At 39.6% G+C, this 27,954-nt stretch overlaps 1 protein-coding gene across 26 annotated transcripts in view; it reads right to left on the bottom strand.

The window, feature by feature from the left end:
• Positions 1 to 27,954, bottom strand: part of PBRM1 (polybromo 1) — a 135,808-nt gene that overhangs the window by 28,527 nt on the left and 79,327 nt on the right. For 16 of the 26 annotated variants that reach the window (XM_053669360.1, XM_037134696.2, XM_037134694.2 and 13 more), the window contains 5 exons: positions 14,968 to 15,153; positions 13,996 to 14,153; positions 12,880 to 13,143; positions 6,991 to 7,151; positions 5,507 to 5,664 (listed from right to left, as the gene is read on the bottom strand). In XM_053669360.1, the coding sequence (XP_053525335.1) occupies positions 5,507 to 5,664; positions 6,991 to 7,151; positions 12,880 to 13,143; positions 13,996 to 14,153; positions 14,968 to 15,153 (927 nt within the window). The remainder of the gene's footprint in view (positions 1 to 5,506; positions 5,665 to 6,990; positions 7,152 to 12,879; positions 13,144 to 13,995; positions 14,154 to 14,967; positions 15,154 to 27,954) is intronic. The other 10 variants (XM_037134689.2, XM_037134698.2, XM_037134701.2 and 7 more) reach the window with 1 other exon arrangement.

Here is a 27,954-nt window from a genome sequence, read left to right as displayed (position 1 = left end):
TGCAGGGTTGGGGGGAACGAAGGGGAGGAAATGGTACAACTGTAATAGCATAATCAATAAAATATAAAAAACAAACAAAGCAGAAACTCTGCAGGCCAGAGGAGTACCAAGAAATATTCAAAGTGATGAAAGGCAAGGATCTACAACCAAGAATACTCTACTCAGCAAAGCTATAATTTAGAATGGAAGGACATTTGAAGAACTTCCCAGACAGGAAAAAGTTAAAGGAGTTCATCCCCATCACACCAGTATGACATAAATGTTTAAGAGTTTTCTTCAAGAAGAAGAAAAATATAAACAATAAAAAGGCAATAAATATGTATCTATCAACAACTGAATCTAAAAGACAAAATAAATGAACAAGCAGAACAGAAACAGATAAAGAGAACATTTTAATGGTTGCCAGATGGTAGGGGGGTTTGGGGAATAGGTAAAAAAGATGAAGGGATTAAGATGTACGAATTGGTAGTTATGAAACAGCCATGGGGATGTAAAGTATACCATAGGGAATACAGTCAATAATATTCTAGTACCTATGTACGGTGTCCGATGGGTATGAGATTTATTGGGGATGATCACTTAGTACGTTATATAATGTCTGATCCCTGGGATGCACACCTGAAACTAACATAATATTGTATATCAACTCTAACTGAAAAATAAAAAATAAAAATAAAGTAGATATACTTACAATATAAATCTATGTAAATGGGCACACAACCTATAGAGAGGTAATTCCTGACAACACAAAGCAGGAGAAATGGAGCTGTAGAGAAGACTGTCTGTATACTAATGAAGCTAAATTAGTATTAATTCAAACTAGATTGTCATAAATGTAAGACCTAATCTCTAGATTAGCCACTAAGAAAAAAACTGAAAAGCACTAAGTGATATGGTTGCTCTAACCAAAGGAGAGGCTGGTTAAGGCTCTAGGACACTGCTTTAACATGAATCACAAGTTACCAGGGAGATATTCTCTGCTGCAGAAATCTCAAGGTTTTAATTTCACTAGCCTTTGCTCCCTCTCTGCAGGGTGGGAGGAAGAAAATGTGTTGAACTACCAGGCCATTCAGACATTTTTACCACATCTAAGTCTGAAAAAATTCACAGCACCAAAAACAATCTAGGCTGAAAATGATGGTAGTGTATGATGCATACATCTACATCTGAGAAGCAGAAAGAATGTGACTATAATACCAAGGAAGATGGAACACAAACCAAAACTTGAGTCCTTCACATTTCTGGAAATGAGACAATAACATTACTAGGGTTAAGAGTCCAACAAAGACTATAAAATATAAAAGTCTTTTAACTGCTCTTCTGTTGGGGGCTGGGATAAGCCTGAAACAGGCTGATACAATCCGACCTGAAGGTTGCACCTGAATAACAGGATGCTGTGGTTAGGAGCCATAGAACTCCCCCTCCTGGACATGCGGGTGGCACACCAATCAGTGCCTTGATCACGCGCCCGCCATGCACCCCCCCGGCCAATTGCAGGCTAGAGCACGCTTTGAAGCCACCTATCCACTGCACTTCCTCCACTGCCCTCCTCTATATAACTCCCTCCATTTTGAAATAAAATTTGCAGCTTGATCAGAATCCTTTGTCTTGCTGCCATTCTTCGCGCCTCCTGTCCCATCCCCCTTCATCCGTTACAGGTATATCGGCGGACCCCGTTGGCGGACCCCGTTGACTGCCTCGCGGGCCGAGGCAACTGGCGCCCAACGTGGGGCCCCGCTGATCGCCTGTGCGGACCGCTGTCCCCTTCGATCGCAGCGTTTTCGCCCGGCTCACGCGACTACTCAACCGCGCGCCGGCATTCCCTGACGACCCCCGTTCCCCGACAGCGGCATTTCAAAGGTAAGACCCAGCCATGGGACAGGCATGCTCACAACGTGATTTGTTCGTCGCTCAATTAAAAGAGTCTCTCAAGGTGCGCAAGATAAGAGTTCGTAAAAAAGATTTGAATTCCTTTTTCACTTTCGTTTTTAAAATCTGCCCATGGTTTCCTCAGGAGGGTAGCATTGACTCCCGCGTCTGGCGCCGTGTAGGCAACTGTCTAAATGATTATTATAAGGTTTTTGGCCCCGAGACTATCCCTATAACTGCCTTTGACTATTATAACCTCATAACAGACATCCTTAAAAACCACAATAATTCCCCTGACATACAGCGCCTTTGCAAAGAGGGGCAAGAAATTCTCCGCAGTCACTCCCCGGCCCCCTCCAAAGCCCCCTCAGTCCACGGCCTTCCCGATCGTGCTGACTCGCTTTCGCGACCTCCCTCACGAGCGCCTTCAAACTGTCCTTCTGTTTCCATCCGAATAGATGCAGACCCTCAAGTCCCTTCTCTGTACCCTCCCCTTCAGGAGTTCTATTCCTCTGCTCCACCCCCCAATTCCCAGGACCCCGGCGACCAGTTAGACCCCTCTGAACAGGCAGAGTTAGAGTACGAGGCCGCTCGCTACAATAATCCCGACTGGCCGCCGCTCGTAGCGGCAGTCCTTCCACCATTCAAACCGCCTCCTTATAGTACCTCTCACGCACCCGCCGCCGCCATTTCGCCTCCGGTGCATAGCGCTTCCGCCATTCAGCCCGCGGCGTGCAAGGCACCCACTGCTTTGCCGCTGGCGGCCACCGCCGCACTCACTCCGTTTCCAAAGCCTTTCCTTCAGGAAACCCTCTCTTTCATCCGAGATATCAAAACCATTGCCAATGAACTCTCCGCTCTTACGATCAGTCCCCCTCCCCACGAAACTTTAGCATTCCCTGTTACTAGATCCCAGACTCGCCCAGATAAGACCGAGAACGTAGATAGTTCAGCTGCGGCTGCAGCTACCCCCCTTCCTGACAGTGATGACCCCGAAGACTCTGACAGCTCCCCTTCTGATATAGATGAAGCACAGCCCAGTATAAGAGACACTACGACCCCCCAAGCTTATTTTCACACGTATAAAAAACTTAGTCTTAAAACACTAGAAAAAGTCAAAGCTGCTGTAACACACTATGGGCCCACAGCTCCCTTTTCCCTTGCCCTAATTGAAAATCTTAGTGAGCGCTGGCTCACGCCCAATGATTGGTTCTTTCTAGCAAAGGCAGCGCTGAGCGGAGGTGACTTTATTCTTTGGAAAAGCGAATATGAAGACACCGCTAAACAGTTTGTCCAGCGCAATATGCGAAAATCCTCCTCTAAAAATTGGAGCATCCTTAAGTTTCTTGGCTCCGCCCCCTATCAAAACAATGAGAGACAAGCTCAATTTCCCCCCGGACTTTTAACCCAAATCCAGTCCGCGGGTCTTAAAGCATGGAGGCACCTTCCACAAAAAGGTACCGCAACCACTTCTCTTGCAAAAAATAAGACAAGGCCCAGATGAGCCATACAGTGATTTTATAAGTCGTTTACAGGAATTAGCTGAGAGGCTCTTTGGCGCGGGCGAAAGTAAAAAACGCTTTCGTTAAACACTTAGCTTATGAAAATGCCAACCCCGCTTGCCAAAATGCCATCCGCCCCTATCGCCAAGGAGAGCTCTGTGACTATGTTCGCCTCTGCTCCGGCATCTAATCAAGCCCAGGGATAAGCCATACTCCCTGAGGGACTTCTCTCTCCTTTCTATTACAGGAAACAGAACGCACCGAATAAACATCATTATACTACTCGGAACACTCCCATACCTAAAGACAGACGGAGGACGAGAAGGACCACCCCAAAACCCCTGCCTCGCCCTATTTGGACAACCCTGCGTCTGTAAAGGAAAAGAACTTTCCGAACACACCCTTTGGGGTGGACTTAACGGAATTCTCCCCTACCCCCTTCCCCTCTTAGGACCTTTAGTTTCAATCACCCTCATCCTCTCCTTTGCTCCCTGGATTCTTAGACGTATAACCAACTTAATCAAAGACCAACTTAACAGTGTACTAGGAAGACCTATTCAGGTACACTATCAACAATTAGAAATGCTAGAACATGGAGCGGACTCTGAGCCGTACAGCTGCTGGGGTGCTAGCCCACGATTCCTGCCAGGTTCCCCTCCTGCGGGAGCAGCATAACCCTCGAAGGTATGCTTCACAGCCAAGTAGCTGTGATAGACACCGCTGGGTGCAAGGCAAAGCACTGCAAGGAGAGGCCTGTACATACGGCCACTTCGAGTCTCCTGAGAGGTAAGCTGACTTGCAAAGAGGTTGGTACCCAACTCCTCTCCTCCCAAAAGGTACCCTAAAGCTCAGAATGAGCCCAGGAGGAGTCAGGCCTCTGCCTCCCCCAGCTGGTTAAAGTCTACCCTATCTACATTCTCCCTCGCCCTCAAAGCAATAAAAAGGCAAGTCGGCTTGCATAGAGGTCAGCACCCCAACCCTCTCCTCCGAAAAAGGTGCTTCAGAGCTCGGGACGAGCTCAGGAGGAGCCAGACCTCTGCCTCCCCTAGCCGGTTAAAGTCCACTCCTCACCTTAAAAATAAAAATAAGGGAGGAGATGTTGGGGGCTGGGATAAGCCTGAAACAGGCTGATACAATCCGACCTGAAGGTTGCACCTGAATAACAGGATGCTGTGGTTAGGAGCCATAGAACTCCCCCTCCTGGACATGCGGGTGGCACACCAATCAGTGCCTTGATCACGCGCCCGCCATGCACCCCCCGGCCAATTGCAGGCTAGAGCACGCTTTGAAGCCACCTATCCACTGCACTTCCTCCACTGCCCTCCTCTATATAACTCCCTCCATTTTGAAATAAAATTTGCAGCTTGATCAGAATCCTTTGTCTTGCTGCCATTCTTCGCGCCTCCTGTCCCATCCCCCTTCATCCGTTACAGGTATATCGGCGGACCCCGTTGACTGCCTCGCGGGCCGAGGCACTCTTCTTACGACGTATTCTCAAATTGTAGCCATAGTGATTCCTCTAATGCATATGTGGGATCACATCACCTCTCTGCTCAGACCCTCACAGGACTTCCTATCTTCTCTAAACTCAATTTCTACAGTCTATAGGACCTACCATGACTGGGTGCTTAGCTACCTCAGAAGGCTCATTCCCTCCCACACACCCCTGCCTTGCTCCAGCTACCCAGCTTGCTTACTGTGTCTCAAACATGCCCAGATACTCTTCCTTAAAGTCTTTGCATTTGGTGTTTATTGTGCCTAAAAGGAGCGAAATCTCAGGTACTCAAAAGGTTTTCTTCCTCACACCCTTTAGGGCTCTATTTAGATGTCATCTATCAGAAAGACTTTTGGTGGCTGTACACTACCTAAAACAAGATCTTCTCTCAACATTAATCTCTATCCTCCTTCCTCTGCTTTATTCTCATTCATAGTCCTAATTACTACCTGATGTTCTATATATTTCACTTTAATTTACTGACTCCCCAACATCTACCCCATTAGAAGTCTCTAAAAGAGTAGAGACTTTAGTTTGTTTATTGCTGCATACCTAGCATCTACAACAGTGCCTAGCCCAGAAGTATTTAATCAACTGTGGTAGAATGAATGTGATTAAATGAAATGGCATAAATACCTACCCAGAATACATGTCATGGGACAGGTTTCTTCTAGATTACTTAGAAACACTTCTTTTTTGTAGAACATTTTTGTGGGCTCATGTTCTGTCTCTTCTGGGTGAATAAAGATGGGGCCATAAAAATATGCAGCTCCATCTCGGACCCATACCTTTTCAATTCTTAGGAGGGGAAAAAAGAGAGAAATTCCATTAAAATAACATTTTAATGAGCTTCATTCTTGAAGGATTAATCTAACAAAAATTCTATTATCCCAAAACTTAACAAACAGAGGAGTTTCACTGGTTGTTTTGATAAAAACAATTTCCTTGATTTTTTTCTCCCTTTAAGCACATGAGAAGAGACTTGGAAAAAGAGAAATGAACATTTGGCTATTCATTTGAGGGAAAAATTATTTTAACATGATATATATTATATACTTTACTTATTCATGATGTTTAGCCTTATCTTCCTACTAGTACAAACATCAATGGGACTAAGATATTTGTCTCTTTTATTTACTATGTATCCTTAGACTCTGACAAATGGGAGGTGTATAATAAATGATTAGTGAATGCTGAAACAAATACAAGGAAACTGACTCAAAGAGGTAAATCATTTGCAAGTAATTTGAAACTAGCAGGGCTGGGACTTAAACCAAGATCTCTTATAACCAACTACTCTTCCTAAGCACTGCCCAGTGCTGTCTTTGACTCCTTTACTGTTGTTTTATGTCATCCAGCCATACTTCTATCCATTTATTTGTTCATTCAAGTATCTGAGCCCTTACTATATTTCAGGTACTATGTTTGAAATAGAGGATACAAAGGAGAGCAAAAAGGGAGGGTCTCTACTCTTTGGGCATTTGCAGTCCAATACAGAACCTGAGAATATGATAATGTGATATGTGCTCCAAGGAGAAGAAAATACATGGTGTTCTGAGTGTAACAGGGGGACCTAACCCAGCCTGGAGGGGATGGAAGGTTTCCCCTTAGGGACGTACCATTTCAAATTTAAGCTAAAGGAGTTTACCATATGAAGTGGGCAGGGAGATTTCAGGGTTGAGAGTTCAGTAATTGGTAGGAGAAGAGAAAAAAAGATTTTGTGAAGGAATATAAAGAAGGAAGTATCACTAGACGCAAAAGCAGGGGAATTAGGGTGTGAGAGAAAGCTGGGTAAGTTACCTGGGGAGAGACTTTTTGTCTTCCTTCTAAAGAGAGATGAATTTTTTAAAAGATATTATTTATTTTTAAGAGAGGGGAAAGGAGGGGAAAGAGAGAGAGAGAGAGAACCATCAATGTGTGGTTACCTCTCATGCGTCCTGTACTGGGGACCTGGCCTGCAACCCAGACATGTGTCCTACACTGGGAATCGAACTGGCAACCCTTTGGTTTGCTGACCAATGCTCAATCCACTGAGGTACACCAGCCAGGGAGGGATGAATTTTTTTTTACTGGCTCCACATCTCTCAGAACCAACTTTATTCCCGCTACTTCAATAACACTCACCTGCCCACACGAGGACGCACAAGGCCATGGGACTTAATGAAGACACAGTCGCCAACCTTCAGCCACATGTCATTATAACGGAGCTGCTCAAAGTAGTGGCAACCTGGTTCCCCATTGGACATTTCCACAGGGACATCTTCCTTCTCCTGTTGTAAAGGAAACTGGTTGAAGGTACAGAGTTGACAATCGAGGAGTAGACAGAAAAAGTAAGAAAGAAAAACAGACTTTCCTTCATATTAACTTACAAGAAATAAATAACAATAGAAGCTTTGATGAAGAAAAAACAAAAGATTAGGCTACTGAAATCAAACTGAGTCTTATCAAATATTATATCTTTTATTTTTTATTATATTTTTTCATTATCATTTATACTACTATACCCTCTACCCCCGTAATTATTATACTGTTGTCCATGTCCATGAGTTCTTTTCCCTTTTTGCTAAATCCTTCCACCCAGTAACTAACCCCCACCCCAGAGTTCTCAGCCTGTTCTCTGAGTTTCTCTTTATTTGCTTGTTAGTTCAGTTTGTTCATTAGATTCCATATATAAATGAAATCATATGGTAATTGTATCTATTTTAAATTTCTAGTTAATTTTCATAAAATGTTATTTTAGGATGCTATTTTCCCCTCTTTCTCCTCCCTCTATTCCCATAGCCTTTAGCAAAAAAACACTGGAGAAGACTTAGCATTCAGAAGCAGCCTCATTCACACACTATCATAGAATATAAGGAGCAAATTCTACGCATTGTTGTTTTATAGTCTGGGCAACAAAACAGAGAAAGTTTGGACTAATGAAAATAAAAAAGATCATTTACTGAGAACCTAGCAAATAATGAACATAGTGTGCTAGGTGTTTTAAAAGCTCAGGAAACTCTAGAACCACAAAATATTCTACTGCATCTTCCTGTCTCTCCGAGAAAACTTGAAACTTCAAAAAAAGAGAAAATCTTTTTTAGAATGACCAAATAACCCGATGTTTTGATCTTAAAGACTTGAAATATGATATTAAAATAGTCTTGGGGGGGGAATCCTTAAAAATGAAAGAGGTGCCATATAAATGCTAGTGAAGGGGCACTTGAAGGAATGGAAGCTGTACAGAAAGTAACCCCTGAGATTAAGAATACCGTTTTCTGGTCAATTAATCTACAACAAAGGAGGCCAAGAATATACAATGGGGAAAAAACAGTCTGTTCAATAAATGTGTTGGAAAAAATAGACAGCTACAAGTAAAAAATAAAACTGGACCACTTCTATATACCATACACAAAAATAAACTGGAAATGGAGTAAAGACTGAAATGTAAGACTTGAAACCATAAAACTTCTAGAAGAAAACATAGGAAGTAAACTCTTTAACGTTCTTAGCAATAACTTTTCTTATGTGTCTCCTTGGGCAAGGGGCAATGAAAGCAAATATAAACAAATGGGACTACATTAAAGCAAAAAGGCTTTACGCTGCAAAGGAAACCACAAAACAAGAAGGCAACCTAATGAATGGGAAAAGATATTTGCAAGTGATATGGTAAGTTAATATCCAAAATTTATAAAGAACTCATACAACTCAACATAAAAACAAACAATCCAAATAAAAAATGGGCAGAGGCCCTGGTCAGTGTGGCTCAGCTGGTTGGAGTGTCATCACATACACAGAAGAGTTGCGGGTTCAATTCCTGTTCAGGGCACGTACCCAGGTTGCAGGTTCAAGTCCCTGGTCAGGGAGCCCACAGGAAGCAATCAATTGATATTACTCTCTTGCTCTCTCTCTCTCCCCTTCCTCTCTATTATCAGGTGAAAATTTTAAAAAGGGGGAGGGAGCAGAAGACCTGAACAGACATCTCTCCAAAGAAGAAATATAGATGGCCAGCAGACAGACAAAAAGATGCTCAACTATCATAAAGGAAATGCAAATCAAAACCACAATGAGATATCACCTCGCACCTGTTAGAACAGCTATAAAAAAGACAACAAATAACAAGTATTAGCAAGGAGTTGGAGAAAAAGAAACCTTGTGCACTGTTAGTAGGGCTGTACATTGGTGCAGCTGCTATGGAAAACAGTATTTAGGTTTCTCTAAAACTTAAAAATATCATACAATCTAACAATTCTCCACTTCGGGATATCTGTCCAAATAAAAACACTAATATGAAAGAAACACATACCCCTGTGTTCACTGAGGCATTATTTACAATGGCCAAGATACGAAAGCAACCTAGGTATCCACCCAAACATGAATGAAGACATGACACGCACACACAGAGGAATACTACTGAGCCATAAGAAAAGGAAACTTGTCATTTGCAACAACATGGATAGACCTAGAGAGTATTATGCTAAGTTAAATAAGTCAGACAGAAAAATGTACCACATGATTTCACTTACATGTGTAATCTAACAGACTCACAGACATAGAGGACAAACTGATAGTTGCCAGAGGGGATGCAAGAAGAGATGAGGGGATTAAGAGGTACAAACTTCCAGTTGTAAAATAAACAAGCCATGGGATGTAATGTACAGCATAGAAAATACAACAGTATTATAGTAACTTTGTACAGTAACAAGTTATGTAAGTGCTGAATCACTATATTGCCCACTTTAAACCAATATAATATTGTATATGAACTACAGTCAAAAGAATTCCTTTTTACTTTAGGAATGGGTTGTTTTCTAAAGTTAGTCTTTAAAAAGGTTTCTAGAATGACTTGTCTTGGTCATCCAATATCAAAATAATGAGACAAAACAGTAACTCATACTGAGAGGACCCTGGGGACTTATAAATTCTAATAATAAAAATAACAAATCTAAGTTAATTTCACATTAGCTTCCCCTGATATTTCTTCGTCTTTTAAAATTAGTGTCTCTATGATTCTCACATATATTGGTAAAATGTAAGAAATTCAAGTATTAGCACATGAAAATGGACATTCTTTCCTAAAACACTAAGAATTCAATTTTTTCCAGTTTTTACATTATCAATTTTAAAACTTTGTCTTTCTTGATTATATATTTGTTGGAAATAATTTAAACATTAGCACATGTAAAACTTAGAAAACAAAAGTCTTTTGTGATCTAACCTGAGATAGCAATATATATAAACACACATTTTTGTTTTCTTGAGTAATGAACGTCTCATGCTGCAATCTGTTTGTAATACCTTTCTTCACTAACTTGAAAATTTTTCAGTGTTACTACAATAGACCTACTTTATTCCCGTCATCAGCTATAACCTGCATTATATAGATGTACAACAACTTAATTCCTATTCATGGGCACTTGAATAGTGCCCATGGGCTTTGGACACTATTGGGTTTATTCCTATTCATTGAGCACCATGGGTTTGGCCTAGGGCTTTTGCTTTTACAACTAGACTAATGTCACTCCCTGTAGAGAATCCTTTGGCATACCTATGAGTACTATGTGGAAGCACATTCCCTGTCATCAAACTGCAGGGTCAAAGGCAATGTCATCAAGGAAGATGAGAGTGTATTGCCCCATACCAGGCTTCATTTCTTTAGAATTCTTGCCAATCTCTCTTAGGCATTTTGAAAACTAGTAGATTAACACATTTTGTTATGTGTTTTGGCTGCTTTCCTTCTAAAAGTGATCTACTTGGTCACCATTGTTTTAGTGTTATTTTTTTCTTAGACTCTAAAGAAATCTTTGTACATTAGAAATAGAAGTCCTTAGACTGTTTTATTAAGCTAATTGACATATTCAATTATAAATCAATAGAATAACTTTTTTCCTTATATAGCTCCTGGGTTTCATATCATATAGCATAGAAAGAACCCATTCTAAAGCTTGTAAATGAATAAAAAATTATAGGTAAACACAATAAATATACTTATGTCAGAAACTAGTACTCTTTCTTTTTAGTTAGTACTGTTTCTTTCTTATGTTTATATGTTATTTTGGATATGAAGAGTGAACATGGGTTCCCCCCCCTTTTCTTTTCCAAATGGCTACCAACTTTTCTACTATCATCTGATTCCATCCATTCCTGCTGGTTTAAAATACTACGTTTATATTCTGGATTTAATTGTGAAAAGCTTATTTCTTTCACTGACCAGTCCTGAGCTAGTATCTCAATTTTTTAAGTATAGTTTTGTAAAATGTAACATCTGTCACAGCAAAGCATACATTTTTTTAAATGACATATACAGGGGAGCAAGAGTTCAGATGCTGTCAAGCTTTTAGATTATTTTCTTTTATTCTTCTGGTGACTGTCACATACATATTTATTCTTTCATAAGAACATTAGAATAATTTTGTCCATTCCAAAAATAATCTATTCATCTTTTATGTCCTTTAGTAGACTGATGGTTTTCATTTTCCCTTTAAAAGGCTTATGGATTATGTTTACATAAGAAAGCTACTGATTTATAAATAGATCTTCTCCCCATTATCTGCAAAAAAAAAAAAATCTTGCCTCTGTCAATATTTTCACTACTTTTGTTGTTTTAACTACATTGTTACATTCAGAAAAATATACAGCAAGCTCCTTACTCATGTATATTCCTTGACTGAGCAAAAAGGAAAAAGGACTCATGGGCATGGACAATAGTATGGTAATTGTGGGGGACCGGGGGATGTAAGGGGACTAAAGGGTAATGGGAAAAATACAATAGAGATTAAATATAATAAAAAATCAGTTTGAGGAAATACACATCTAAAATGTTAAACACATAATGTACTTCATCAAAAAATTTCTCTTTTTTTTAAAGTATTTTATTTATTTATTTTTAGAGAGAGGGGAAGGGAAGGGGAAAGAGTGGGAGAGAAACATCAATGTGTGGTTGCCTCTTGTGAGTTCCCTGCTGGGAACTGGCCTGCAACCCAGGCATGTGCCCTGACTGGGACTCGAACCGTGATACTCTGGTTCACAGGCCCGTGCTCAATCCACTGAGCTACGCCAGCCAGGGCTAAAAAACTTCTCTTTTAATCTATTACTATAATAAAATTAGTGAGTTGTCCTAATTTTGAAAATTCCTTGCTTTCTGAGAATAAACTGCACTTGGTAATTTGATTTCACTTGTAAAAACATTTTTCTCCCCAAGTTTTTTTTTTCCATCAGTATTTGTGAGACTGAACTGTAGCTCTTTATTTTGTTAGCCTTTGGAATCAAGATTATTCTGGCTTTGTAAAACAAACTTAAGTTTTCTTTGTTTTCCATGCTCTGAAATAATTTAAGCATTATAATTATAGGTCCTTAAAGGGTTAAAAGAATCCACCTATGAAATTATCTTGTCTGAGTCCTCTTTGGGGTTAGCTCTTTGATATTTAAAAATATTTCTTCATGTTCTTGTCCACTTATGTGTTATATCTCTTCCTGATTCTACTTTAATAATTTGCATTATCTTACAAAATTATTCACTTTATTCACACTTTCAAATTTATTAACAAAAACACAGAAGTCTTTAATTTCTTACACATTTTAAATGTCTGAGCTTAATTCCCTTCTTTTTTCTGTATTAGAATGGTTGGTAATTTATTTCATTAGACTTGTCGGAGGATTAGCACTTGGATTTACTTTTAAATTCTACTGTTCTGTTGTCTAAATAATAATTTCTTTTTATTTCATAATTTTTAAATAAGATTTTATTTATTTATTTTTAGAGAGAGCCGAAGGGAGAAAGAAACATTGATGGGTTGCCTCTGACATGCCCCGCTCCGGGGACCTCCCCTGCACCCCAGGCATGTGCCCTGACCGGGAATGAAACCAGCAACTTTGCAGTTTGCAGGATGATGCCTAACCTACTGAGCCTCACCAGTTAACACCAAGTATTAAATTTTGTCTCTCCTTTATAGTTCCCTTCTTTCTGTTTGACCAAGGTTTTATATTATTTATTTTGAAATGTAAAATTATTTTGTGTGGCTACTATCTACATACCTTTTCCAAGTTAAAATTGTCTTCAGTTCGATTGTCTTCTGAGTTGTCTGTGTTCTTTTCATCATCCCCTTTATCTGCATTTGCAAATACAGAGGCCACTCGGACCACTGGCAAGGGTACATCCCGAGGGACAAACCTAACCGAACTGATGGGCATGGTCCACAGTTTAATTTTCTTAAAAGATTTGGTTTTGGCAGAATACCGTGATTCACAGACAAAAACATCTTCATCTCGAAAGTTTTCTGGACATAATTTAAAGTATTCCTGGGGGATATAATGATGAGATTAATTAGGTGCATTTTCTGAAAATCAATGAACAAAAAAGAAAATTCCAAAAATAAACACCAACTAAATAAAAGTTAAACTGTTTAGACTTTCTAACAGTTAACAACAAATGGTAAATGGCTAGAGATCTAGCAGTAGTTCTCTGATTCAGAATGACTCTATTAAATACATACTATTTAACTTATTTAACCTAACAATTGCCCCTTTGAACATATATTAGCATTTCATATAGCTATAATGTTCCTTAAAGCTATGGGCAGGGCTCCTGTCCTTACATCTGATAAATACACAAAAGCACAACTTATTACCTGAAAACCACACTAGCAAGTTATAATGACCTTTCAGAAAATGTCATCTTTAAAAATTACCCTGGAAATATAAAAAAATTAAGCTGACTGCATATAGCTACATTGTATAGGCAGCAAATGGTTTTTCACCCTCATGTTCCAAGTTTATTTCTTCCTAAATCTTTATTTTTTATTTTTAAAGATTTTATTTATTTATCTTTAGAGGGGAAGGTAAGGAGAGAGGGAGAGAAACATCAAAGTATGGTTGCCTCTCATATATCCCCTGCTGGGAACTGGCCTGCAACCCAGGCATGTGCCCTGACTGGGAATCTAACCGTGATCCTTTTATTCACAGGCCTGTGCTCAATCCACTGAGCTACACCAGCCAGGGCTAGTTCTTCCTAAATCTTCATATACAGCTTTTAAAAATATTTTTTCCAAACAGTTTAAAACAGAGCTCCCAATTTTATAAATATTTTTTGTGTGTGTTTATAAATTTTATTCCCATGGAATGATTTATACTTGGGACTAATAAGTTGCTTACCTTGACAAACATGACCACACATTTTCCTAGAATTTTACTAACAGGAACTTTGTTGTAATAGTCGCTCTTAAAAACTTCTTTTTCTAGGAATTTTCGTGTAGCCAAATGGAATGTTTCATTTGGCCGATAAAACCAACAGCCATATAACCATTTTTCCCCTCAAAAATAAAGAAAGAGAGAGAAAGAATTATCATTAACAGAAATCGCATATTCTTTGCAAAAGGCCTGAACCTACCAATATGAACAGCTGAAAGAACTGCATTGCCTGGATCACATTTCTGCCTGCTTTGGGCTGCATTAATTTCTATTCATTGTCCATGTCTCAAGTTAAAGGAAATTGTTCTAGGAAACCTTTTTTTTGTTTGTTTTAAAGATTTTATGTATTTTTAGAGAGAGGGGAAAGGAGTGAGAAAGAGAGGGAGAGAAACATCAATGTGTGGTTGCTTCTCCCTAGCCCCTCCACTGGGGACCTGGCCTGCAACCAAGGCATGTGCTCTGACTGGGAATTGAACCAGTGACCCTTTAGTTCACAGGCTGGTACTCACTGAGCCATACTAGCAAGGGCCAGGAAGCTTTTTGAAATAAAATTCTAAGTCAGGGCAAATGTCTCCCTATAATAATCTTTTATTTGTGATTTTTATTGGAGTAGTTTTGCCAGGCGCAAAACATGAGTCTTGTTTTTCTGACTCTCTGCTACCTACAGAGTTTGGCTTATGGCATGTGTTTAATAAATATTGAATGAATAAATATCAACTAGACTTTAAGAAGTTGCATTTCTTTTGACTAAACTGTGCCAATGCTCCATAGTGCTATAGATCCTATGTTTTTCATGTAGTGGGTGCTTATTTTATATATTGTAGAACAATTATTGTTAGAAGATGTAAAATGTATGAATTATAATTTTTTTCCCTGAGGGCCAAGGAATAAAAGTCACATCTCACAAATCTGCCCTTTGATTTAATATGAACTTACCAGCAGAATCTTCCCACAGTCTCTCAATACAGACTATATGAGGTTGTAGGTTGGCCTCTGCGGGCTCTACATAGACATAATCTCCAACATGGTACATGCTGTTCTTAAAGCTGCAGTCCTGGCTGTATGTGCGATTTAAGCCTGAGAGGCCTGAAGCACCTGAGGAATCTTCACTCTTTTCAGCCTCTTAAGTAAAAAGACAAAGAGGTTCTCATTAAAGGAATGCTGGAATCATATGGAGAATTCAAACAATATATACTAATACATTTAATTCTTTTCCAGACACTTAAAGGCAGGATTAAAAACAAATAGTGTAATATCCACATTCCCAGTAGCCTCTACTGGAAGTTGTCTATTACAACTAACTGCCATTAATTTAAGTAAACACATTAAATAAAGAATCTACAAAATAAAAATTATAATAGTAATATATGTTCAATATAGTCATTCTGGATGATAAAGTATAAAGAATAGGTCACTTGTAAACCATGTAATCCTAGAGATAATCTCATATGTACTTTATCTTCATCTTAATGTTGCTGAAAATTTTCCCTAATAGTTATTACCTGGATATGACATAATTAATGGACTCTTAAAAACTGAGGAAATATATTACATAATATACAATAAACTATATACATATACACTTAATATATCATGAACATTTTCTCTGAGAATAAAAGCTCTGCCCACATCTTTGACTACTTACTTAGGATAATTTTTCATGGATGGAACAGTTGAAAATAAGCATTTTAAATTTTTTTTTAAATGTATATTACAAATTGACCCCTAAAAGTCTATACTGATTTAAGCCTCTCACAATTTTATTGAAAGGGGTAGTTTCTCCATTCCCTCACTAACATTGGTATACCAGATCCTTATACTTTTATTAAAGCTTTCAATTTTGGGGGGGAAAAGTTATCTAGTAGTTGATTAATCAACTGAATCCCTCTGACATATGCAGCATATTTACAAGGTTCTTTAAAATTTTATGCCAGTAGGAATACTGTTAACTGAGCTGAAAGGGAACAGAGAGTACAAAATGAAAGAGGGCAATTAAACTTTCTCAAATTCTAAGGCAGGAACACGGGCTGATAAAACAACTCAGCTGTAAACACATGCAATCTTTAAAGAAAAAGGATTATTCAGATTGCAGAGTATTAAACTACAGAAGACTATTTTCCAGGCTTTGAAACCTAATGAAGTCCACCTGGCTAGATTTCAAAATTGCTTGCCATTGATCACTCTTTTTCCCTTCCATTTTTCTTAGATTATGCTATTACAGTTGTCCCATTGCCCCCCTTCATGCTCTTCCACCCTGCACACCCCTCCCACCCACATTCTCCCACTTTTGTTCATGTCCATGTGTCTTAAGTTCTTTAGCTTCTACATTTCCTATACTATTCTTGCCCTCCCGCTGTCTATTTTCTATCTACCATCTATGCTACTTATTTTCTGTAGCATAGAAAATGCTTTCCCCCCTCTCTCTCCCTCCCCTGTTGCTAACTCTCCATGTGATCTCCATTTCTGTGATTCTGTTCTTGTTCTAGTTGTTTGCTTAGTTTGCTTTTGTTTTAGGTGTGGGTGTTAATAATTGTGAATTTGTGGTCATTTCATTGTACATATTTTTTATCTTCTTTTTCTTGGATAAATTCCTTTAACATTTCATATCATAAGGGTCTGGTGATGATGAACTCCTTGAATTTGATCTTATCTAAGGAGCACTTTATCTGCCCTTCCATTCTAAATGAAAGCTTTGCTGGATAGAGCAATCTTGGATGTAGGTCTTTGGATTTCATGACTTGGAATACTTCTTTCCAGCCCCTTCTTGCCTGTAAGGTCTCTTTTGAGAAATCAGCTGACAGTCTGAAGGGAACTCCTTTGTAGGTGGCTGTCCCCTTATCTGTTGCTGCTTCTAGGATTCTCTCCTTCATTTTAATCTTGGCTAATGTAATGATGATGTGCCTTGGTGTGTTCCTTCTTGGGTCCAACTTCTTTGGGACTCTCTGAGCTTCCTGGATTTCCTGGAAGTCTATTTCCTTTGCCAGACTGGGGAAGTTCTCCTTCATTATGTTTCCCAAAAAGTTTTCAATTTGCTGTTCTTCCTCTTCTTCTGGCACCCCTCTAATTCAGGTGTTGGAACATATAAAGATGTCCTGGAGGGTGCCAAGTCACTCATTTTTTTGAATTCTTGTTTCTTCATTTTTTTCTGATTGGATGTTTCTTTCTTTCTTCTGGTCCACACCATTCATTTGAGTCCCAGTTTCCTTCCCTTTCCTGTTGATTCCCTGTATATTTTCCTTTATTTCACTTTTCATAACCTTCACTTTTCCCTCTATTTTGTGCCCCTACTCAACCAATTCTGTGAGCATTCTGATTACTAGTGTTTTGAACTGTGCATCTGATAGGCTGGCTATCCCTTCATTACTTAGTTATATTTTTTTCTGGAGCTTTGATCTATTCTTTCATTTGGGTCTTTTTTTTTTGTCTTGATGCACCTCTTCCGAAGTAAGGGGCGGAACCTTAGGTATTCACCAGGGCAGGGTAATCTGGTGGCTGGGTTGTGATGCTATATGTGGGGAAGGGATCCAAGAGGGAACAATGGCACTTGCTCTGCTCTCTGCCCGATTTCAGTCTCTTCCCCCACTCCCCCCCCCCCAAGCAAATTGGGACCTTCTGGTGCTGAGTCCCAGGTGGGTGGGTTTGTGTACGTTCTAGGACCCTGTGGGTCTCCCCAACAAACTTTCTTGTGAGGTTGGAAGTTCCTGCTCCCCCTTTGTTTTGCCTGGTTTATCTATGCATGAATGTGGGGCCACCTTGTCTTCCAGCTGCAGCCTTTCCTGCCCCGCTCCACAATCTGCCACCTTGATGGGTCCGATAGGTCCATCATCCCCCCTGCCTTGCCCCGCATCCTCTCTGCCCAGACTGCCTAACTCCGCCCTGGCTGCCCAACCCAGCCCCTCCTACCAGTTTGGATGAATGTACCTTCTTTAACTCCTTGGCTGTTGGATTTCCATACAATTCCATTTTCTGTCAGTCTGGTTGTTTTTTGGTTTTAAATTGTCATATTTCTTTTGGTTGTGGGAGGAGGAACAGTGTGTCTACCTATGCCTCCCTCTTGGGTGGAAGTCCCTCACTTCTCTTTTTGAATGGGAATGTCTCCCTTAGCCTATGCATATCCCATCACTGTATTTTGGAGCACAGAACTTGTTTTTTTGTTTGTTTCTTTTTTTTTTTTTAATTAAATTTATTTATTTTTTTGAATTGATTATGCTGTTACAGTTGTTCTATTCCCCCCTCCATTTCCCTCCACCCTACCCCCCCAACCCCTCCATTACCCCCCTTTAGTTTATGTCCATGCGTCTCAAGTCCTTTAGGTTCTATATTTCCCAAACTATTCTCGCCCCCCCCCCCATCTATTTTCTATCTACTGTCTATGCTACCTGTTTTCTGTACCTTCTCCCCCCATCTCCTCCTCCCATTCCCCTGTTGCTAACCCTCCTTGAGATCTTCATTTCTATGTTTCCACTCCTGCTCTAGCTGTCCTTTTAGTTTGCTTTCGTTTTAGGTGTGGTTGTTAATAACTGTGGGTTTGTTGTCCTTTCACTGTTCATGTTTCTTTATCTTCTTTTTCTTAGATAAGTCCCTTTAACATTTCATATAATAAGGGCTTGGTGATGATGAACTCCTTGAATTTGGTCTTATCTGAGAAGCACCTTATCTGTCCTTCCGTTCTAAATGAAAGTTTTGCTGGGTAGAGCAATCTTGGTTGTAGGTTTTTAGATTTCATGACTTGGAATATTTCTTTCCAGCCCCTTCTTGCCTGTAAGGTCTCTTTTGAGAAATCTGCTGACAGCCTGATGGGGACTCCTTTGTAGGTGATTGTCCCCTTAGCTCTTGCTGCTTCCAGGATTCTTTCCTTCATTTTAATTTTGGCTAATGTAATTATAATATGCCTTGGTGTGTTTCTTCTTGAGTCCAACTTTTTTGGTACTCTCTGGGCTTCTTGGATTTCTTGGAAGTCTATTTCCTTTGCCAGATTGGGGAAATTTTCTTTTATTATTTGTTCAAATAGTTTTTCCACTGGTGGTTGTGTCTTTCCCCCTTCTGGTACCCCTATAATTCGGATATTGGAGCGTTTAAAGATGTCCTGGAGGTTCCTAAGACTCTCCTCATTTCTTTGAATTCTTGCTCCTTGACTCTTTTCTGCTTGTCCATTATTTGCTTTCTTCTGGACCATTGCATTGATTTGAGTCCCAGTTTCCTTTTCATCTCTATGGGATTCCTGTGGAATTCCATTCATTTCCCTTAATTTAGCCTCCATATGTTTCTCTAATTTGTGGCTGTAATCCACCAAATCTGTGAGAAAGGTGATGACCAGTGTTTTAAACTGTGCGTCTGAGAGTTTTGCTATTTCTTCGTCATTTAGATTTATCTCTGGGGCTTTGAGTTCTGCCTGCGACATTTTTGGTCTGTTCTGGCCCTTTAAGTGGGACAAGCGGCGCCTTGGAGTCCCAGGTCGCTGGGTTGTGACGCTGTATGTGGGGGCGTGGTCAGAGCGGGAAATGGCGCCCCGCCGCCGCCTCCGCTGCCGCCGCCGGGCTGGTTCAACCGCTCACTCCCTCACTCGCGCGCAACCAGGCCACCGCCTCCCCACTGTGTCGCTCCCCCGGTGGGCTGCTCGGCGGCTCACCAGGTCCAATCCTGGGTTTGGAACCCGCGTGACTGGATTCGCGCGCCGGTCCGACCGAGCCCTCCTTTGTAAGTCCTCACCGGACACTGGTTTCGCCCCTTACCGGTCAGGCTGAAGAATTTGTTGTTAGCGGACTTCCGAAAAGTTCAGTTTTCCGTGTTCTGGTTGTGTTTTGTGATGCTAATATTTAGTTGTCCCTAAACTTGGTTGTGTGAGGAGGCAGGCACATCCAGCTAAACCTCCATCTTGGCGGAAGTCCCCAAGTCTTACTCTTTTGTTTGTTTCTTAGGTCCACAAATAGAGAGGAATTGTATCCCAGGATGGATCACACTCAGAGCCTCACATACATAATTCAAATAATGAGATGTGGGACTTTTGAGCTAATATTTAGATGAAATTTGGGTATCTGGTAATCTTATTTTAACAAGTATCTAAAAAACATGGAAGTGACTTTGGAATTAGGTAGTAAGCAGAGACTGAAAGAATTATGAGAAGCATGATAAAAAAATTAGCCTACAATGCCTTAAACAGACTGTTCATTGAGAAATGGACATCAACAACTTTGTAGTTGAAGGCTCAGAAGAAAGAGAAAATGTTACTAGAAAGTGGAAGAAAGGGGATCCCTTCTTATATGTATAGTGGCAGAAAACTTAGCACAACTGTGTCCTGCAGTTATTTGGATTCTGGGCCTCCTGGGACAATCTTTTAGTTATCTTTTCCTTTCTTTATTTCCATTTGTTGTTGTTTTATTCCTTCAGAGACTTCTTCAACTTTGTCTTCTAATCTTTCTCTGTTTCCTTTTTGCTACAATTGAAAACATTTAGCCCTCAACACTATATTTTATTTAAGTATATTTTATTGGTTATGCTATAATCGCTGTCTCATTTTTTCTCCCCTTGATCCCACTCCCCCTTCACCCATCCTCCCAACAGAATCCCTTCCCCTCAGTTAATGTTCATGGGTTATACATGTAAGTTCTTTGGCTTCTCCATTTCCTTTACTATTCTTAACCACCTGTCTATTTTATACCTACCCTTTATGCTTCTTATTCCTTGTACCTTTTCCTCCATTCTTCCTCCTTCTCCCAATTGATAGCCCTCCACATGATCTCCATTTATGTGGCTCTGTTCCTGTTTTAGTTGTTTGCTTAGTTTTTTGGGGTTTAGTTTTGATAGTTGTGAGCTCATTATCATTTTACTGTTCAGGTTCAATCTTCTTTTTTTTAAGTCCCTTTAACATTTCATGTAATAAGGGTTTGGTGATGATGGACTCCTTTAACTTGACCTTCTCTGGGAAACACTTTATTTGCCCTTCCATTCCTTCCATTCTAAGTGATAGCTTTGCTGGATAACATAATCTTCAACATAGGTCCTTGCCTTTCATGACTTGGAATACTTCTTTCCAGCCCCTTCTTGCCTGTAAGTTTTCCTTTGAGAAATCAGCTGACAGTCTTATGGGAATACCTTTGTAGGTAACCATCTCCTTTTCTTTTGCTACTTTTGAGATTTTCTCTTTCTCTTTAATCTTGGGTAATGAAATTATGATGTGCCTTGGTGTGTGCTTTTGTGGTCCAACTTGTTTGGGATTCTCTGTGCTTCCTGGACTTGCATGTCTATTTCCTTAGCCCTGTTGGGAAAGTTTTCCTTCATTATTTTTCCAAGTAAGTTTTCAATTTGTTGCTTTTCCTCTTCTCCTTCTGGCTCTCCTATCATTAGGATGTTGGAATGTTTAAAGTTGTCCCAGAGGTTTATCCTAAGCCTTTCCATTTTTTTGAATTGTTTCTTCATTCTGTTCTGGATGAATGAATATTTCTTTCTTCTGGTTCAAACCATTGATTTGAGTCCTGATTTCCTTCTCTTCACTGTTGGTTCCCTGTATATTTTCCCTTATTTCACTTTTCATAGCCTTCACTTTTTCCCTCCATTTTGTGCTCATATTCAACCATTTCTGTGAGCCTCCTGATTACCAGTTTTGAATTTTCCATCTGATAGGTTGGCTATCTCTTCACCACTTATGCATTTTTCTGACTATAAGACACACCCCTCCCCCTATTTGGGAGAAATCATTGTTGCTAATGTTGATACTGTTTACATTTACACTGGTGAACTATTATGTTATTTGTTATTAAATATTTTGCCACATTTTTTGCTTCAAATATTCTCCCCTATTTTCCTCCTCTAAATTCTAGGTGCGTCTTAAGGTCTTAAAAATATGGTAGTTGTATTTTTTCTAGAGCTCTTGTCTGTTCTTTTATTTGAGCCATATATATATATTTATTTACATATATATATTATATTATTTATATATTATATATAATATATATTTTATTTGATATATATATATTTTTGTCCTCACACTCCTGTTACATAGTAAGGGGTGGAACCTTAGGTATTAACCAGGGCAGGGCAACCCATGTGGCTGTGTTGTGGCCCTGTATATGGGAAAGGGGTCAGAGTGGGAACGATGATGCTTGCTCAGTTCTCACCCTGCTTTAGCCATTTCCCCTGCTACCCACAAGCAAATTGGGCTGGTGCCAATTCCCGGGTAGGTGGGTTTGTGTATATTCTAGGACACTTTGGGTCTCTCCAGCAAACTCTCCTGTGAGGGTGGGAGTTTCTCCCACTGCTGCAACTCCCATAGGTTTTTTCAGTCTGAGGGTTTGAGGCTTTATTTCTCTGCATTGGAACCTGGGGTTGTGTGGTCTATCTTGCTCCCCAGTGGTTCCTCCTGGTTTGTCAGCATGCAAATGAGGGACTGCCCAGTCTGCCAGCAAGTGCCTTACCATGCATCCTTTCCACCTCAGCTGCCCATCTCCACCCCTCCTGGTCTCGATGAATATTGTTTCTTTAACTCCTTGGTTGCCAGACTTCCATACAGTTTGATTTTCTGGAAGTTCTGGCTTTTTGTTTTCAAATTTGTTCTTGTCCTTCTTTTGGTTGTATGAGGGGGCACAGTGTATCTATCTACCTATGCTTCCATCTTGGCCAGGATTCCAAGAATATCTATATAAAATTTTGTCAGTAGAAAGAACATGGGTGGTTTTAAATGTCACGCCTTTTACAGCAATAGCATTTTCTTTTTCTTTCATTAATTTCCCCTTTTATCTTTATTGTTTTCTCCAGGTTTGGTTCGCTCTTAATCTTCTGACTTCTTGAGGTGGAAACATAGATTTTAGATTTTTATTCTTTCTAATACATGTGTTTCAACCTATAAACTTTTTCTAAGAACTGCTTTAGCTATATCTCATAAATTTTAACATGGTGTTTCATTTTCATTCAGTTCAAGGTTTTTAAAATTGCTCTTGTGGTGTCTTCTTTCATTCACGTGTTATTTAGAAGTGTACTTAATTTCCATATATATGGGAATTTTCCAGATTTTTTCTGTTGCTGATTTCTGATCCAATCCAACAGTGTCCAGAGGAGAAACCTGGTATACTTTCAATCTTTTTAAATTTTTTGAAACTTCTTTTATGACCTAGCACATGATTTATCCTAAATACTTGTCATGCTGCTTGATATGATGTGTACACTGCAGTCACCGGGTGCAGTGTTTTACATTTCAGTTAGCTCAAGCTGGTTGCTAGTCCTTGTCTTAGTCAACTGAGGCTGCTAAAAAAGAATCCATCATATACTGAGTGATTTAAACAACAAACATTCATTTTTTAAAGATCTGGAGGCTGGAAAATCTAAGATCAAGGTTCCAGTAGATTTGGTAAGTGTTGAGAGCCCACTTTCTGGTTCATAAACAGCTATATTCTTGTTTATCATCCCTTTATACCGGCACTAATCCCACTGTGGTGGCTCTGTTCCCATGACCACATCCAAACCTAATTAACTCTTAAAAGCTATACTTCCAAATACCATAACACTGGAGATTAGGCTATAACATGAATTTGGGGGTGGGGGAAGCAAGGTACATAAACATTTGATCTGTAGCAATGCTATTCAATCTTCTATATTTTTGCTGATTTTTGGTGTAGTTGGTATATGGATTGCTGAGAAAGGAGTCAGGCCTATAATTGTTGAACTATTTTTCTTTTCAATTCCGTCAGTTTTTGCTTCATGTACTTTTGAGCTCCTTCACTGTGTATATACATTTATAAATATTGTATGCTCCAATGTCTGACCCTTTTAACATTATGAAATGCCCCTCTTCATCTCTAGTAATATTTCTTCTTTTAAAGTCTATTTCTCTGATATCAATATAGCCACTCAAATTCACTGTGGGCACTATTTTCATGGTGTATTTTTCCCCTCCTTTTCCTTTAAACCTATTTATATCTTTGAATCAAAAATGATTCTTGCCCTTGCTAGTGTGGCTCAGTGTATTGAGTGCCAGCCTGTGAACTGAAAGGTCAGTGGTTTGATTCCCAGTCAGGGTACAAGCCTCGGCTGTGGGCCAGGTCCCCAGGCTGGGATGTGTACGAGGTCTCTTGCACATTGCTGTTCCTCTCTCTTTCTCCCATCCAACCCTTCTTTCTAAAAATAAATTAATAAAATCTTTTTTTAAAGATTTTATTTATTTATCTTTAGAGGGGAAGGGAAAGAGAGAGGGAGAGAAATATCAATGTATGGTTGCCTCTTGCACATCCCCTTTTTGGGAACTGGCCGGCAAACAAGGCATGTGCCCTGACTGGGATTTGAACCGCAATCCTTTTATTCACAGGCCCACACTCAATCCACTGAGCTACACCAGCCAGGGCTAATAAAATCTTTAAAAAATTTGATAAACAGCATATAGTTGGATCTTTTAAAATATAGTCTAATAGTCTATCTATGCATTTTGAATGATGTGTTTAGCCTATTCACAATATGTAAGGTATTTATTGATATGACTGAATTAATGCATGCGATTTTGCTATTTGTTTTAGTATATCTTTTGTCTTTTTGCTCTTTTCCTCCTTCACTGCTTTCATTTATGTTAAGCAACATTTCTGGAGCATCATTTTATTTCCTGTGTTAACTTTCTCTGCTAACACTTTTTTCAAAAATATATTTTATTAATTTTGCCATTACAGTTGTTCAATTTATCCCCCTTCATTCCCCTCTACCTTGCATACTCCCTGCCCCACCATTCCCCCTTTAGTTTATGAACACGTGTCTCAAGTTCTTTAGATTCTATATTTCCCATACTATTCTTGCCCTCCCCCATCTATTTTCTACCTACCATCTATGCTACTTATTTTCTGTACCTTCTCCCCCCTTCTCTTTCTCCCACTCCCCTGTTGCTAACCCTCCATGTGATCTTCATTTCTATGTTTCTGCTCCTGATCTAGCTGTCCTCTTAGTATGCTTTTGTTTTAGGTGTGGTTGTTAATAACTGTGAGTTTGCTGTCCTTTCACTGTTCATGTTTCTTTAACTTCTTTTTCTTAGATAAGTCCCTTTAACATTTCATATAATAAGGGCTTGGTGAGGATGAACTCCTTGAATTTGATCTTATCTGAGAAGCACTTTATCTGCCCTTCCATTCTAAATGAAAGCTTTTCTGGATAGATCAATCTTGGATGTAGGTCTTTGGATTTCATGACTTGGAATACTTCTTTCCAGCCCCTTCTTGCCTGTAAGGTCTCTTTTGAGAAATCCGCTGACAGTCTGATGGGAACTCCTTTGTAGGTGGCTGTCCCCTTATCTCTTGCTGCTTCTAGGATTCTCTCCTTCATTTTAATCTTGGCTAATGTAATGATGATGTGCTTTGGTGTGTTCCTTCTTGGGCCCAACTTCTTTGGGACTCTCTGAGCTTCCTGGATTTCCTGGAAGTCTATTTCCTTTGCCAGACTGGGGAAGTTCTCCTTTATTATTTGTTCAAATAAGCTTTCCACTTGTGGCTGTTCCTCTTCCCTTTCTGGTACCCCCTATAATTCGGATGTTGGAACGTTTAAAGATGTCCTGGAAGTTCCTAAGCCTCTCCTCATTTTTTTTTTTTGAATTCTTGTTTCTTCATCTTTTTCTGTTTGGCCATTTTTGCCTCCTTCTGGTGCACTCCATTGATTTGAGTCCCAGTTTCCTTTCCATTACTATTGGTTTCCTGTGTATTTCCCTTCATTTCAATTAGTTTAGCCTTCATATGTTACTCTATAATTTGTGAGTAAAATCAACCAGTTCTGTGAGCATCCTGATCATTAGTGTTTTGAAGTGTGCCTCTGAAAGTTTGGCTATTTTTTTATTGCTTAAATTTATGGGCTCTGGGGCTCTGAGTTGTTCTTGAGCCATATTTTGATCTGTTCTGCCTGTTATGTATGAGGAGCGGAGCCTTAGTTGTCTACCAGGGTGGGGTCACCCAGGTTGTTGGATTGTGATGCTGTATGTGGGGGCGGGGTCAGAGAGGGGCAATGGCGGTTCCCTCTGCCGCTTCTTGCCGCTGAGGCCTGGGTGGTCCATCTTACCGCTAGCTAGCTCCTTCACCAGCCCATCTGCTGTGTGACCACTATTAGCCCTCAGTGGGTCTGCCCATTACTCCACACCTGGGATCTGCCCACAACTGCTGATGCACCTGGGTCGCACGCCCGGGTCAGTCCGGTGGATCTTTCCTGCTGACCCTGTGCTGCTGCTGGCTCTGCCCCTCTTACTGGTTTGGCTGAGGGGGTCATTGTTGTCAGACTTCCATGTAGTTCAATTTTCTGTGGTTTGGCTGTGTTTTTGTTACTAAAACTTTATTGTTTTTAAACTTGGTCATGTGAGAAGGTACAGTGCTTCCACCTACGCCTCCATCTTGGCGGAAGTCTCTGCTAACACTTTTTAATGACATTACAATATGCATCCTTAACTTATGACCATCTACTTAAGGTCAATATTGACTTACTTAAATACTGAAACTTGGATCCAATATAGCTCCACCTCTTTGTGCTGTTACTGTCACGTACATTAAGTCCTCAGCATTGGTGATACCAACTTTAAGCAAAATGATGTATAACAAATTTTCACTATTGGCTAATTGACATAAAGAGTTAAATTCCTATTTTATCTCATCAGCATTGTAATGAAATGACATTTAACATTGTGTTATTTGAGGACCTGCTATAATGCTATAAACAATAGTATAATTGTTGAGAGCCCACTTTCTGGTTCATAGACAATCTAATGTTTTAAATGATCTAACGTTTTTAAAAGAAATTAAGTAGAAAAATGGAGACACAGTCTTTTATATTTATTTACCCACATATTCGGCATTTCCAATACAGTTCAGTACTTCTTATGGATTCACGTTATCATCTGGGGGCATTTTCTTTTATCCCAAAGCTATTCCTTTATTATTTCTTAGGGAAGATCTGCCATCAGTGAATTCTCTGTTTTTGTTTATCTAGAAATGTCTTATTCCACTTTAATTTCTGAAGAATAGTTTTGCTGGATAGACAATTTTTGGATCTGTTTTTTTCACTTTTCAGCGCTTTGAATATTCACTGCTTTCTTGCTTCTACTATTTCTTATGAGCCATTACTATATTATTATTATTTTCTTAGACATGATGAGTTGTTTTGCTGCTTTCGAAATTTTCTCTTTCAGCAGTTTGATTTTAATGTATTTAGATGTGGTTCTCTTTGTGTTTTCTTAAATGGTGTTCCTAGAGCTGAAGATTAATGCTTTTCAAGAAATTTGGGATGTTTTCAGCCATTATATGTTCAAATACTTATCTCCCCTTTTCTTTCTCTTCTCTCCTTTGAGACTTCCATTGTAAGTATACTAAGCCACATGACATGAAGGGCTGCTCCTAAGTCTGCATACTTAAGGGTTAACAGATGATTTAGGTGATGACTACTCAGGTGCCTCAAATCTACAAGAAATCACCCTCTGATGATTAATTTGTATGTGGCTTGGGGAATGCATTCAAAGTTGTAACCAACTGTTGAGTATCCCTTGCGTTTCATCTTTCATTCAGTTCTCATATTTCCCTCGCACATATATAGTTTTCCAATCACTTAAGACTATGTGGACAGCTTATTTTACCACTTCTACAGTTACGTTTCAGGATACTCCTCAACCTCACCTCACTATCACGTTGGGCTAGTTAAGCTGCAGGTTTACACCATTCATTTCTACATCGATCACTTTTCACTGGCAAAGACAGAGACCCTCCTCCCCGCCCCCCCCATCACCATCCTGAATGAGTATATCTCCTCTGTGAACAAAGCTGCTGGTTTTTGTAGCTAGCCCTATGCTGGTAAAATTATTATTCTCACCAACCAGGTTCCTTTCTCCTCTTTTTTGCATATGCCATTACTTAAGAAAATTTGTTTCAAATTAATTTTTTTCTTAAAGGAAAAAAAATCCCTAAGGAGCATATTCGATGCTGAAGACTA

The sequence above is a fragment of the Artibeus jamaicensis genome, unplaced genomic scaffold (assembly GCF_021234435.1).
Source record: "Artibeus jamaicensis isolate MK-2021 breed Jamaican fruit bat unplaced genomic scaffold, CSHL_Jam_final contig_519, whole genome shotgun sequence".
Taxonomy (NCBI): domain Eukaryota; kingdom Metazoa; phylum Chordata; class Mammalia; order Chiroptera; family Phyllostomidae; genus Artibeus; species Artibeus jamaicensis.
This window is presented reverse-complemented; position numbering and strand designations above follow the sequence as displayed.